General features: G+C 44.6%; 1 protein-coding gene across 2 annotated transcripts in view; it reads left to right on the top strand.

Annotated features, from left to right (window-relative positions):
- Positions 1-14,836, top strand: part of UBASH3A (ubiquitin associated and SH3 domain containing A) — a 33,520-nt gene that overhangs the window by 17,705 nt on the left and 979 nt on the right. Inside the window, exons 7-13 of one of the 2 annotated variants that reach the window (XR_014789124.1) lie at positions 1,450-1,567; positions 2,773-2,881; positions 3,700-3,822; positions 6,075-6,167; positions 8,079-8,223; positions 13,724-13,841; positions 14,043-14,149. Coding sequence is in view for 1 of the 2 variants with exons in the window: in XM_084843806.1 (XP_084699932.1) it covers positions 1,450-1,567; positions 2,773-2,881; positions 3,700-3,822; positions 6,075-6,167; positions 8,079-8,223; positions 13,724-13,830; positions 14,043-14,149 (802 nt within the window). In the remaining variant the exon portion in view is untranslated. The remainder of the gene's footprint in view (positions 1-1,449; positions 1,568-2,772; positions 2,882-3,699; positions 3,823-6,074; positions 6,168-8,078; positions 8,224-13,723; positions 13,842-14,042; positions 14,150-14,836) is intronic. The other variant, XM_084843806.1, reaches the window with a different exon arrangement.

Here is a 14,836-nt window from a genome sequence, read left to right on the forward strand (position 1 = left end):
AGAAGCAGAGACATCACCTTGCCGACAAAGTATAATCAAAGCTGTGGTTTTCCTAGTAGTAACGTATGGCTGTGAGAGCTGGACTATAAGGAAGGCTGAACGCTGAAGAATTGATGCTTTCGAACTGTGGTGCTGGAGAAGCCTGTTACGAGTCCCCTGGACTGCGAGGAGGTCAAATCAGTCAATCCTAAAGGAAATCAACTGCTCATTGGAAGGACAGATACTGAAGCTGAAGCTCAAATATTTTGGCCACCTAATGCGAAGAGAAAAGTCACTGGAAAAGACCCTGATGCTGGGAAAGATTGAAGGCAAAAGGAGAAGGGGACGGCAGAGGATGAGATGGCTAGATAGCATCACCGATGCAATGAATATGAACTTGAGCACACTCCGGGAGAGAGCAGAGGACAGGAAGGCCTGGCGTGCTATGGTCCATGGGATCATGAAGAGTCGGACACGACTTAACAACTGAACAACAACAACAACAGCATGTGGGAATCTAGGCTTTTCCTTTTATGAAGAAAGATAGGCCCATTTTCCAGGACTTCCTTTATACTCCTTAGAACTAGAAGTATGGATCAGGAGTATGGACTGCTAGGCAAAAGAACTAAATCAATTCCAGTTTCCAACTGAGTACATTTATTCAAGAGCCCAGCAGAGGGATGTTCAGAAATGGTCAGTTGCTTTTAAAATAAAATGAAACATCAAACTAGCTAACTCAAACATACTTCGCAGGGTTGTAAGACTAATTCAGCAAAGTGGTTTACAGGTGGGGGAGGGGATGAGGCCCACCTGGGGCTACTTAGCATGGCCTTGCCTTGCCTTGCCTTGCCTTGCCTCTTTGCCAGCCAGTTGGAGACAATGGAAGATCTCAAAGGGGAAACATATTTCTATGGGGGTGGGCAGCTCCCAGAGGGGAAATTCAAACTGACCAATCAGTAGCCTAGGAGGACATGGTTATGTGTCCTCCAGGTGATTCCTGCAGGTACCTGGTTAACATAAGGCTAAGTCGTGGGGAGAGGTGAAGAAGAAGAGTCAGCCTGGAAGGTGTAGAAATACAGATTTTAGTGTCTATAGCTGCCTGGACATGTTCTTTGTTCAGAGACATGTCCTCGTCAGGAGAAGAGTTGGATTCGTCATAGTTGTGCTAAGCAACTTTCACTTTCAGTAATGAAAGCAAGCCTGTGCAGAAACGTCTTGGTTACTGTATAGCAGACAGCAATGTAGGTATTCCACCATTCTGCTTTAGTGCAGAAAAAGCAGATCTTGTCATTCTGAGAACCACTCTATGCTCACATCTTTGCAAGGGCAGGGTGTTTGAGTCATCATGGGGATGTCTCTTCCATCGCATACTATGGACCTTGTGCCTGGTTTCAAGGCAAAGTATGAACTTAGATTTTCTCACTGTTTTCTTTTTCCTCTCTGTCACTGGTATTCAACTTTCCCTTGCAGAGAATATATTTTTACTCTAGCTTCAGGACTGACTCCTAAGTATCAAACCGAACCCTGCATGAAACTAAAAAACCCAAATCCAATGCCAAGGAATGTAGCCCAAACATTTGCTCATCAGGTAACTGGATTTTGAATATCTTGCTGTATGATGTGCACATAGACACTAGTGTAAGTGAAGCTACTATAGAAAACAGGTTTATGCACAAGGAAATTTGCATAGTTTTTGGGTTTCACTTCATGACTTGTAAATTAAAGGGCAACGTTATTAGAAGTGCTAAATGATAAGGAATCCTATTTCAGAAGTAAACCAATGTCCAAAACCTTATCATTTGCTATGCTGAGTGGGGTTGATGGGAGTTGAAGGTCAAAACATCTGGAGGGCACCATGTTGGAGAAGGCTATCCTAGAGAGTGTCCTCTATTATTGTAATTATCATAAAGGTAAGCAACCAAAAATCCAGAAAAGTAAGGAAGAACCCTGCATTAGGAAAAGCTCAGCTGTCTGTCAAGTCTAGCTATATATCAACTTGGAGGGAGCAATTGTATGTGGATTGACGGTCGCCTCCAACCCTGCGGGTGACCGCCTATCCAGTGCAGGGTGGGAGGAGCGGTGAGGAGCAGACCTGCTCCTTGCTCCCCGCACCCTGCTTCCGCAGCTAGACAGCCGATTTCAGCTGTTTAGCCGTGGGACCTTGGAGTGCGGAAAGCAGTGGGTGTACCAGCATTTCCAACCTCTCTGCCCTGGCCTGTCCCTGGGAATGCCCCATTTTTGCTGCTCCCTGCTGCTCTTACAAGCGTGGGGCCGATGTGCACTGCCTACAAGGTGGCGCAGGAGGATTGCTTCTCTGGGAACCGACCTCGGAGCGCGGGCTCCAAGGTCATTTCCCAGGAACCGACCTATCCTATGGCCGTCTAGCTGCTGACTAGCAACCATAGGATTGTTCCCTTAGTCATGAAAGCTAAATGATCCATATTCAGTTGCCAGATGTTGGGACCAAACTGTTATATCACACCCTACTTGTGAGCTTCTTAGAGGCTTCTGGCCAACTTCTGCTGAAGACAAAATGTGATTCTAGATAGACTTTGTTCTGATTTAGCAAGGCAACTCCTACATACTTACAATCAGCAGAACTTGCATCATTCTCAGTGGTGTGTGTCAGTGTCACTGGTTTGATGCAGTAATGTAAAACTGATTAGAGCACCAGTCTGTAGACATCATGTCAGTGCAGCACCCATGTAAATAACACTTCTGCTCATTTAAACATCTGATTATCTAAATGTTTCTGTTATTTAGTGAGCAGAGTTGTAATGCAATTTCTTCCAGCTGTCTGGGAAAACTACATTCCGAAGAGGCCTGTTAGTGATTCGCCATGGAGAAAGGATTGATCAGGTGTTCGGGAAGTCTTGGCTACAGCAGTGTTTTGGTGCAGATGGTAGGTAGAAGTTTGGGGATCTGATACAGCAGGTTTGACCTAAAGCAACATATCATGTTAACAGTAACAAACAAAACAAAGACAATTAGTCCACTGCTCCATGCAAAACCTGAGTTCCCAGGTTTGCCATGAGTTTTCAATGGTGTCACCATGAGTTTTTTATTTTTATTTTTTTATTATTGCATTTATATCCCACCTTTTTTCCTCTTGCAAGGAACCCAAGGTGGCTTACATTATCCACCTCCTCTCCGTTGTATCCTCACAACAACAACCCTGTGAGGTAGGTTGGGCTGAGAGTCTGTGACTGGCCCAAAGTCACCCAGTGAGCTTCCATGGCCAAATGGGGACTAGAACCCGGATCTCCCAGCTCCCAGTCCGTCACTCTCACCACTACACTACACTGGCTGTCATAAAGCTCCACTTTGGTGGGGGCCACGTGCAACAGATTTTCATTTATGTATTTATTATTTTAGTTGCCCTATAGCTAATAGCTCTCAGGGTGACGTATGATCACACACACACACACACACACACACACACACACGAAAAAAATAATAATTAAAAAATGAATTCAAACAGCAGTCAATTGAAACAGCAATCAGTTTTCATGATACTTAAGCTAAAATGGGGAAAATGTGAATTCTATGAAAAAATGTGAGGAAATGTGAGAAGAAATTTGAGATTGTAGTAGCAGTAGCAGCAGCATTCTAAAGACAGCTAGGTCATAATTACCACAAACAAAATTAAAAGTAGGAAGCAGATTTGCCAAGATTAACGCTTTGACATTCATGGTAGTAAAGCATTCTGTTTTGTTTCAGGAAAATATTATCGAGCAGACTTAAATTTCCCCTCCAGTCTACCAAACCGAAAAGATAGCATCAAGGAGTATGAATGTGATCCTCCTTTAACATGCTGTGGCATATTCCAATCTAGGCTAATTGGTAAGCAACTTAGTATATTAATTGGAGGTTGGAGAGACAGAAAGAAGGCATTTAAACTCTCAAACAACATTCTCTGGGCCTTGCTTCTCATAACCCACTGTTATGAACTGTTGCTGCCTGTCTACTGCATGGGATCCACAACCGGACCAAGACAACTTGCCGTCTGAGGTGAAGGACAAGATGGTGCCCACATACAGAAGCCACCTGGATTGGCAGCTGAATCTTGCTTCAACACTGGTGACAGTGCAGCATCCTCTACTGCACCTGAGTGCAGCACGCTAACATGGGGGGGGGGCAAAGCAGGCTATGTGACACACACACAGCAATGTCCTCCAACACTTCATTCCTGCCCCTCAGCATCTGCTGCCTGAGACAGCTGCCTCACTCTGCCTAACATTTGGGCCAGCGCTGATTGGGATCCAAATGCCTTCCCACGTTGCAGCATTTAGGTTACGGGGACATCACATTTTTCCAGCACTTAAACTAGAATTGTTGATTTGTCCTTGGGTATGGCATTGGCAAGGTGGGAGGCAGCAAAGGGTTTAGAATAGATGTGACATCAGACAGTTATGGTCTATTGCTTTATCTAGCAGCCCCAGTTAATGCAGGAGATATCTTCAGGTGCTCCCCTCTCCTCCAGCTAGTTTTGATAAGAGGCCAAGTCAGCAGCAAACAGAACATTCATCTTCCATGATATGATTGTGGAGGAGGCCACCAATCTAGCATGTATTACCAAGACCAGGCTGCATAATGTCAGGGCACCTTTGTTGGGCTCCTCCTGATCCCAGCTTCATGATAGCTAGCTTCAGGGGATAGGTCAGGGAGGAGGGTTTGGTCCTGTCTGCAGTGAAGCCATCTATTGTTATAGGTACCTAGTCCGTGGAAGGTTGTGAGTGTCCTTTCCTTGTAGTAGATGCCGGGGGGAAATGGGATTCTGTTGTCGTACTGTCTGACTCACTGCACCATAGACTTCCTGGTTGAGCTTGCAGAGATGGCCTCAGAGTTGGTGTTGCCATTTCTCTGCCTGTTGGTGTTGAGGTACTTCAACACCATGCTGAGGCCATCATGCCAGGTATGACTGGGAACCTTTGCTGAACAGGATTTGGGCCACAGGGAAAGGCTTTCCTGGATATAATGTAGCCCTATGAAATGCTTGTGTGGAACCCGCATTTCTTCTTCTTTTTATTATTTATTACATTTTTATACTGCCCAGTAGCTGAGGCTCTCTGGGCAGTTTACAGTTAAAACCATAAAATACAACCTAAAAAAACATAATATATAAAACTTTTAAAAGTTTAAAAATACCAGGTAAAACCATTTTAATTCCACTTCCAGCTAATTGTGGAAAAGATGGTCAAACCTGTCAGTTTAATTTCCTCCCACATTTGAATTTTTTTAAATCTCAGGTTGTTTCCCTCCTAAATATGAAGAACTTTGTTAGTTTGGGTAAATTCTGATAAAAAATGAACTGAAATGAACTAATCACCCATCTATACCAGCCAAATAGAATAGGTACCGCTATTCTCAGGATGGAAAGGACCGTGAGGAACCTGCCTGCAATATAGCTGTTAAAGATGGTTAAATAGGTAGTATTCAATTTCAGACCTAGACTTTTAAGAGCAAAGCACTCAAAGCCCTGGGCCTGGATGGATGAATTTGTCAGTTTCAGTTTCTTCCACATTCAGATTTTTTAATCTCAAATTCTTTTTGTCCTGATAATGAAGTACTTTGCAAATTTTGGTAAGATTCTTACCAAAAATAAAATGAAATGAATTTCTCATCCATCCCTAGAAAAAGCATTGCCTCAACAGCTCTAAAGGGCTCTAGTGTGGAGGAACAATACCACAGAAATCATAATTTCATTTCATTCTCAGGTTGCATGTAAATTGGTTTCTTACATTACTGAGGTTGCATGTAAGTTGGTTTCTTACATTTAAGAATGCATTTTCTTAAATATCTTCAGGCTACCACAGCATCTATTACAGAGTTATTTAATGAGATTTACAAATTCCAGCCAAATTACCCTGAAGACTCCAGTAGCTTCTCCTTGTCGTTTATTCATGAAAGCATTTCTTTTGAGCCCATCTACTGAGATTCGATATTAAAAAATGAAACAATACAAATGGAAATGAAAGTGTCTGCAGCCAATGTATTGGGGGCAGGGGGAACCAACTGATGTGTGTGAGAACATATTTTGCATTCTTCTTTTTGTGAAGAAGGACCATTTATGGGGGTATTTTTCCCACTACCAGGTGAAGCCCTGCTAGAGAATGAAGTGATGGTAAGCTGTGTATACTCTTCTCCAGCACTGCGTTGTATCCAAACTGCTCAGCAGGTGTTGGAAGGTAGGTGAGCCTTTCTGAAAGGAGCAATATTTTGAACCAATTGCTTCTGAAGTGGTCTGTACCTTGCCAGCATTTGCCCTCCAACAGGTTTTTTTAAGGTCGCGGGGGGGGGGGGAGAGACGGACAGTTTTGAGGTGGTTGTTGCTACAGGCTAAGGAAACTTTCACTGGTGATGCTATGGATGCCCTTTTGTCTCTCACAAGAGGGACTTGTCACAAATGATGCAGTTTGGAGTTCAGGATTCCAGACACGAGTCCATTCCAGGGCCGGTATCAAAGATAGGCATGGTTGGGTAACTTCGGCGAACTACACCCCAGCAGAGGCCCACTGACAAGCCCCCGGGACTTGCTCCTCCCTTTCACCATTGCAATCTGCTTGTTCATCTGCCTCTCGCTCTGACCCAGATTACAGTAGTGGTGAGAAGGGGGAGCAGTCGATGCCATGGCCTACTTGCTCCCTGGCTCTCTGCCTGTCAAGCAAGCAAATGGTAGCAATGAGAGAGAGGATGAGGAGCAATAGCAGCTGGTGAAAATGGCAGTGAGAAGGTCGACTCACTGAGGGAGGCGGCCCATTGAGGATGTCTTGCCCAAGGGCCTTGTTCATTCCATTTCCCGTCCCCCCACTTTTTGTTTAATTCCCCAACAGTCAGTCAGCATTCTGTGCCCAGTGAACATAGTCCATGTTGAAATTTGCAGGCATAGTAGCCCCTTCTGAGGGGATGAAGCCTGCCAAATTTCAGGCAGCTGGGTGTAGCTAGGTGCCTTTTAAAGTTCATGTGTTTTGGGAAGGAGAGAACTGATCTTGCCACCTCTCCCTCTCCTCCCAGAAACTGCTTTGGTGACACCATGAGATTTGCTATATTCCTGTTTCATCAGATTTCACATTCTATAGTGCATGAGCACACTAACACTCTGTGTGTGTGTGTGTGTGTGTGTGTGTGTGTAACACAGTCACACAACACACATACAACAAAGAACACAGACATCCATTTCAGTTCAGACATCATGACAACCCAGGTTTTTTTAAACCCTGGGTTGTGAGCAAGCATGCTACTACATGCTGCCTAGCTGCTCCCACTGCGACTATTGTTTAGTGTTGTGTGTGAACTAGGAACTCAGGCTTATTGGGGGAGTGACAACCCAGATTTGGAACCCAGAGTTAAACCTTGGGTTCCAACTCTGGGCTGTTTCTCCCCCTGACAAGCCAGAATCATTGGTTCACACACATCACAAAACAACCCAGAGATGGAGCATTTAAAAAAACAAAAAACCTGGGTTGTCGTGATGTCCAAATTGGGCCAGAGTCAGACTGATACTATGCTATTACTGATAGGCACATAGACCTAATTGTATTTAACTCTGAACTTACATCAAATACCCCTACAGCCTCAGTGGATTTGGGGTTGCAGGGAAGTGACTTACTTAGGGAGCAATCCTATGCATGTTTAGACAGAGAAAAGGCCTACAATTCCCAGCATGCCCCAGCCAGCATGGCTGGCTGGGGCATGCTGGGAGTTGTAGGCTTTTTCTCTGTCTAAACATGCATAGGGCTGCACCCTTAATAACTAACTAATGTTATTCAAGATAGACAAAACAAGGAACCAACAGCAAGTGTAAATAAGAATCAGGATGCAAGAGATGGGTTTTAGAAAAGGGTTTTAAGGAAAGGATTGGTCTGGATTAAAATAAGGTCACACAAGCAAAATACAACCACCACCAACTCCACAGCTCTTTCAGCATTGCTGGTCCTAGGAGAGTCTGCTTGCGAAAGAGCACTGCTGACATATTACTTTAACGCCCCTGCCGAAAGCGCAGTGACTGGGGTGGCCTGGTAAAGTCATGCAGGCATCAGACCTAAATATGGAGTTCTGAACCATTTCCTTTGTGAAAACATCTCCTTTGGTCATTGCAGGACTTCAGCTGGAACAAAAAGTTAAGATTTGTATAGAACCTGGAGTCTTTGAATGGACGAAATGGGAGACAAGCACAGCTATTCCCTCTTTTATGTCACAGAGAGAACTGGCTGAGCTCAATTACAGCATAGATACCACATACAGGTAAGTGCTACAGTTACAGTGTGTTACTTGAATCATGTCTAAATGTTATGGAGACTACCAGAGAGAAACCACCCAGACAAACACTTAGATGCCTTCTCTTTGTGACGAACCAAATTAACAGGATGAACTGTGGTAATAGTCTGTGTGGTAATAGTGCTGTGCCAAATATTTTGATTCTTCCTTTTTTTTTCAGCAGTTCGGGGCGGGGGGGACAAAATCAAAACTCTAGCGAAAGAGGTTGGGGATGTGAGACTTTTGAATACTTTTCTACTTGAGGAGAGGGGCAAGGGTGTTTTTTTTTTTTTTTACATTTTCAAGCGTAGGAGGCAGCTGAGGGGTCTTCTTTCTTTTTTACTTTAAAAATGTCCCCTGCACTTGCAACAGCCCGGGACGCTTTATAGAGAGGTGAGGCTTCTCCAGCCTGGCAGCTCTTCCTGAACTCCCATGAGACCACATGACTCACCCTCTCTCATAGGCATTCAGGAAACACTCTGGAGCTGCAGAAGTCTCTCCACAAAGCAAGAACAAATGGGTCTTTTAGGGCTTTAGAAAAACTCTATTCTTGCTCGCAGCAGCACTGAGCTCTTTGAAGAGAGGCTTTCTGCAGAGAGCCATTCAGGAACTCCTGCTGGGCTGCCAGCCTCTCTGCAAAGAGCTCTGTTCTGCTGCAAGCAAGATCAGAGTTTTTCTAACGCTCTAAGAGTCCCATTTGTTCTTGCTTGCGGCAACCGAGCACTCTTTGAAGAAAGGCTTCTGCAGCCCAGGAGCTCTTCCTGAACGTCTATGAGAGATGGTGACATCCCATGGTTTCATGGGAGTTCAAGAAGTGCTGCCAGGTTGGAGAAGCCTGTCTATAAAGAGTCTCATGCTGCTGCAAGTGCACAGGGCCTTTTTAAAGTTAAAAAAAAAAATCCTTCAGCCTCTTTCTAAACTTAAAAAGGTATGTGGAAACCCTGTCCCCCTCCCCAAGGAGAAAATTGCTCAAAATTATCCCCCTCCCTGTGAAAGAGACAGAAAAAGCAATGCCTCTTTCACAGGGAGAGAGAAAATTCCCCAAAACAGGGGGCAGGGTTTGGCACAGCACTAGTTATTATCCATTCAAGCTGTTGAATATTGCTCGTAAAGATCAACACATCATTAGCACTAGTAGCAACCATTTACTTGAGGCAGGAATTAGATGGATGCAGCGAAAGCCGACTTCCGAGATACTCAGCCCAAGCCTATGTGCTCCAGTAGTACCGGTGGGTACTACAGCATCCTGTGAGAGGCAGACCTGGCAGAACCGGACACCTGTGCTTCACTTCCCTGTACAAGCGTGGAGTGATGCTCTTGCTTTAGTTCAGCATTCCCCAGTCTGTTGCTCTCCAGATCTTTTGGACTACAGCTCTCAGCATTCCTGACCATTGGCCAAGCTGTCTAGGGCTTATGGGAGTTCCAAAACATCTACAGAGCTGCAGGTTGGGGAAGGCTGCTTTAGTCTCTTGCTAGCACAGGGCTGAGTTGGCACTAGAAGCTAAGGCCCACCACTTACTGTTGGCCTTAGGATTAAGTGCAGGAGGTAGGTAACAAGCCTGTCACTTGCTTCTGTCCAACTGAAAACCAATTGTCAGTGGTCATAGGAATCATAGAATAGTAGGATTGGAAGGGCCCTATAAGACCATTGAGTCCAACTCCCTGCTCAGTGCAGGAATCCAGTGGTCAGAGATCACTGGAAGGCTGTTGCCGTTATTGATCGATTGATTTTGATTTGATTTGTACCCCTGCCTTTCTACCAAAACCTGGCACTTAAGGTGGCTTACAGGCATCATTTAAATGGGTTACAACAATAACATAAATACAAGAAAAAATGTAACAATTGCAGAATTAACCAAAAACTACTGAACCCACAGACCCACTTACAGGCCAAAGGCCTTCTTGAATAAAGTGGTCTTTGCCTACTGACAGAAGGACAGCAGAAAGGGAGTGAAGCTAGCCTCCCTTGGGAGGGAGCGCCACAGCTTGGTGTACTGCTGATGTGCTTTCTGAAAGTATCTGTGCAGCCACCATAGGAAACATGATGCTACAGACTACAGTAGATGTTGTGTTACATTTTATTTCTAAGCTGCCTTTTGGCCAAAAGGCCCCCAAAACAGCTCACAAAAAATATGCAAATACAATATTCAAACAATACCCTAAATGCAAATTTAAAGCAGAAATATCGCAACCACTATTTAAAACTAAAACAACAACCCTGATGCCCAAACACACCTTCCTCCTGTCTAAAAGCAAAAACCCATCAGCAAAAATGCCAAAGGAGAGCTGGAATAATCCTCAGCTCTTTATGAGGTTTCCCAGGCAGTGGGATGGAACAGAGCAGATGTGGAGGGGGGTCGCTTTGGTTGGAACAGCGTCTTTCCCCTGAAGCAGCGTCTTCCGAGCTTCAGCTTCAGCCATTCTTATAAGGTTTCTAGGTAAGGGTGGGGGGAGCAAGTGGAATAGCTCACCTTTGATGGAACAGCGGGCATCTCTACGCCAGCCTAAAACCCTGCATTTAAAACAGGGCTTTCTGCTTCTGTTTTAAATGCAGGATCATGACTACCTTTTTCGCGAGCTTCCTTTTCCTCCACCCCCTTCCCCCTCCTCCTCCCCACATCAGAGTCTTCCATTATCTTTCACTTCTTTTCTTGCTGCTTTTACTCTTTTCATGGAGGAAACTGAAGTGACACACAACAGGGTAATTTGATAGCTCGTTATCTGCGATCTATTTAAAAATGGAACAAAGGGCATTTGGTGCAGGAGACGCCTTGAATAATCCCAGCATCATGTAAAGAGCCGGCAAACTTCCATGAAGGAGCAATCTCATTCGCAGGATAAAAGCTCAGAGTGAAGGAGCCCAGTGTCTCTCTCCTGAAGCAGTGCCTTTTAGTCTGATCCAGCAGCACTCTTCTTACATTCTTAAGCCCTGTGTGCAGTGCTTCTGTGCCACTTGAGGGATGTCTTCCTGATAAAATAGCAGTGCCAAGGGCTGATGCAAGTGACTGATTGCAAAGGGAGGTCAATGCGCATCGTTAAATTAAGGGGACAGGGTCTTCTTGGGCTGGTGCTAGGGGAGCCAAGAGCAATCCTGTGTTGCAGCCCATGACGAATGGACTCTTCCAATGCAAAAACAAACACACGCTATCCCTGTTCATGGGTTAGAAAGCAGATGGAAGGTAAGAGTTCAGTCTTGTTCCCATTGCAGCTAGTGGTGTGTTGTTGTTGTTTTGGTAGGAGCTATTAATACTCTTTCTCTTGGCCAAATATTGTGTACACTCAAAATGGTCTTAAAAGGTGCATTTTAAATTAGGTGACTAACAATAGCATTATCAGTGTAGAGTATAATTTCATGATGTTATGTCATCTATGGTTAGTAGCAAGCTGTATGAAATGCACTTGAGTTTTAAAAGAAATACATAAGAAACAACCATTTGGGGTTGAGCAGCCACTAGCAGTGAGGGGAGAGAAAGAGAGAGAAGGGGAAAAGGTTAAAAACAAAGCAGCTCTGATCCTATGTTTAATACATTTCTAGATCATGAATAACTCCTTCAAATATATGTTGATTCTAACTGCATTCATAAGAAGCATAAAGTGTTTGCATGTTTTGCACAAAAATAATTATTATTCCACTCCGTCAACCACCATGCTTCATTTTCTGTTTCCTTACCATCCATGGCAATGTAATTTTGCAGAACAGTTTCTGAAAGTTTGCGAAACCAAAATGGAACAGGAAACAATAACAGAAGCTGGATTGATTGTAGTCATGTACCTTGTTCTAGCGGGGGGGGGGGGTCCACACAAGGAGCAGGTCTTTTGTAAAGCCTCTTCAAGATCAAGCCATGTACCTTGCTCCTGGAATCCCGCTGTAAAATATCCAGGATGTGTGCTCCAATGGTGGAAATTGATCAGCTGATAAAAATGGCTTGGGATGGCCATATGTGTGTTATGGGTGCGTGTGTGTGTGTGTGTGATCCCTTATAATTGTACTGTATTCCTCATAGTGGTGTATTGGTAAATTTTAAAGGGCAGGCACTCGTCATGAGAGTCCCTGTGGCCACGCCCCTAAGGAGAATCAGAAAATTCAGGCAGCTGTGTTGATCTGTATCAACAAACCCGTTCGGGGGTGGGGGTTCACACCAGGAGCAATTCTTTTGTGACACCCATTCACGACCAAGCCACCCTAAAATACTTTGTGTTACAGGGAACAATATATGTCGCTGGGAAATGCAACCATTTCTTGCCCTCCTGCAATCTTGAGGAAAACCCCTCCTCTGAAGATGATATTTGCCTTGGAGGAATTGGGAAATCCTCAGTTGGCACCAATGGGGGATTTCCCTCCAAAGCAAATACCAGCTTCATGACTGCAGCAGGGGAGAAAAGGGTTACATTTCTCTTGCATCTCTGCTTGCTGCAATCCCAATAATTATAACACACATTCCTCATGCTATTTGAATTTTTAGAGCCTACATGTTAAATGCAAAAACACATTTAGGGTGCAATCCCATACATGTTTAGACAGAATAAAGTCCTACAACTCCCAGCATGCCCCAGTCAGCCATAGGATTGTGCCCTACATGTCACATCTAGTCTGGCCTCTAGAGCTATATGGCCTGTGACAGCAGAGGCTGATGGCTCCTATTTCAGTGGAGCAGTAGATCCGGTCTGGGTTTCAGTCAGAACCAGTCAGAACTCTAAAGGAGCTATCCAAAATGCTGAACCCAATCCTCAAAATGGGTGCAGCACTTTGGGTAGCTTCTTGAGAGTTCTGACTGAAACCCAGACCGGATCTACTGCCCCACTGAAAAAGGAGCCACCAGCCTCCACTGGCCTATGAAGGCAGCAGTTCAATTTTCTCAGCTCTTCTGGCTAATCGCCTTTAGAGGGCCAAGCCTTCATGCATCTGTGTAGTCCTTTTCAAATGCCAGCTGCGTTGTTGGTCATCACTTTATCTTATGGCAGCTGATTCTGCCAATGGCAATGTAAGGGGCAAAGAAAACAGTTCAGCATCATGGGAAAATCCAAGGCTTCTAATCCCAGGAAAGTGCTCTGTGGGACTTTCAGGCTGCAAAGCACTTTGCAGCGCTTGATCACTGATCCTTTCAACATCAGGATATACAATTCCAGTTCTACATCAGAGGAATGGACACTGAAGGATGGTGATCCCAGCTCACCAACTTCTCGGAGGTATGGGAGCTCTGATAGGCAAATGGAGCTTCCTCACATGCTCCATTTGCCCAGACATTCAGTTCAGTGGATGAAGCAGCTCTGCGTGTACAAAAAGATGCAAGCACATGCTGCCCCCTCCATTAAATCCCACTTGTACAGGAGCTCCATGTGTACATCAGGAAACATGTGGAGATCTAAGGGCGACAGTGTTCTCAAGGCCACCAAGCAGGATCGAAGCAGGGACTGACATTCACATGATTCAGATTTAAGGGTTGCTGTGATCCAACAAATGTTAACCAGGCAATGGTTTTGTTAACAGATGTACTTTTCCTCTTTCTTCCCTGATGCCATCCGAAGGCTATGAGGACTATATTAACAGATGCTCTGCGAGTATAAAACAGATGGTTGACACCTGTGCAACTGAAGGTAACTCTATGGTAATTCTTGATTTCATTACCTTGTATCTTTAGTGAACAGAATCAGAAGCAAAGATTTGCCATATGAACTTATTCTATATGGCTGCTAAAATATAGCAGGTCTGGAATCTACATAGGTCTGAATGCACTCAACTATCATCTAGGACAATTCGCACCCTGTACTTTAATATACCATTCTAAAAAGCTACCTTCTAACAATAGGCACCATCCTGATCGTTGGCCATGGCGCATCTCTGGATTCCTTCACCCGGCCGTTATTGGGTCTCCCAGCCAGGGAGAGCAATGCCTTTGCCCAGTCTGTTCGAAAGGTAAGACATGATATGCTACTATCAATAAATTGGTTATTTCTGCTTGTTTTCCCCTGTTTTGTGCATAGTCTCCAAAAATTAAGATTTGGTAGTCCCCGCTTTTCATTCATACCGGTAATGTGTGTCTATTCACTATTAGGAATATAGACAGCTGTCTTTTACTTCATCAGACAGTTTGTCAGTCTAGCAACAGATCCCCTGGATTTCAGACAGATATCATTCTCAACAGCTCTTATTTGATCCTTTTAACTGGAGATGCCAGGAATCAAACTTGGTACCTTTAGCATCCAAAGCAGGGCTGTTGAACCTCTTTCAGCCCAAGGGACGCATCCCATTTTGGAGAAGCTCTCAGGGGCCTCGTTCCAGTGGTGAGCAAGATCAAAGCCAAAAGGAGGCGAGGCCAAAGACAAAATAAGCCGGCCCCAAATACCAAAACATACCAGCATATTTTAGCTTCATGCTCTTACTGCTACTAACCAAGCCTTAGGAGAGGCATTTCAACCTTTTAGAATGGGGCAGGGGGACTGAGCAAAAAGTCAGGAAACCACCAAATGACTGGTGGTTGGGTGAATGGGATAACGGCAAGGCCAGGGCCAGATTGGAACCCCAGGTGGGCCAGACTTGGCCCACAGGCCTGAGGTTCAACAGCTCTGATCCAAAGCACATGCTCTACCCCTGAGCTCTGGT

The sequence above is a fragment of the Heloderma suspectum genome, chromosome 3 (assembly GCF_057233095.1).
Source record: "Heloderma suspectum isolate Gila_16-S chromosome 3, 16-S_ref, whole genome shotgun sequence".
Lineage (NCBI taxonomy): Eukaryota > Metazoa > Chordata > Lepidosauria > Squamata > Helodermatidae > Heloderma > Heloderma suspectum.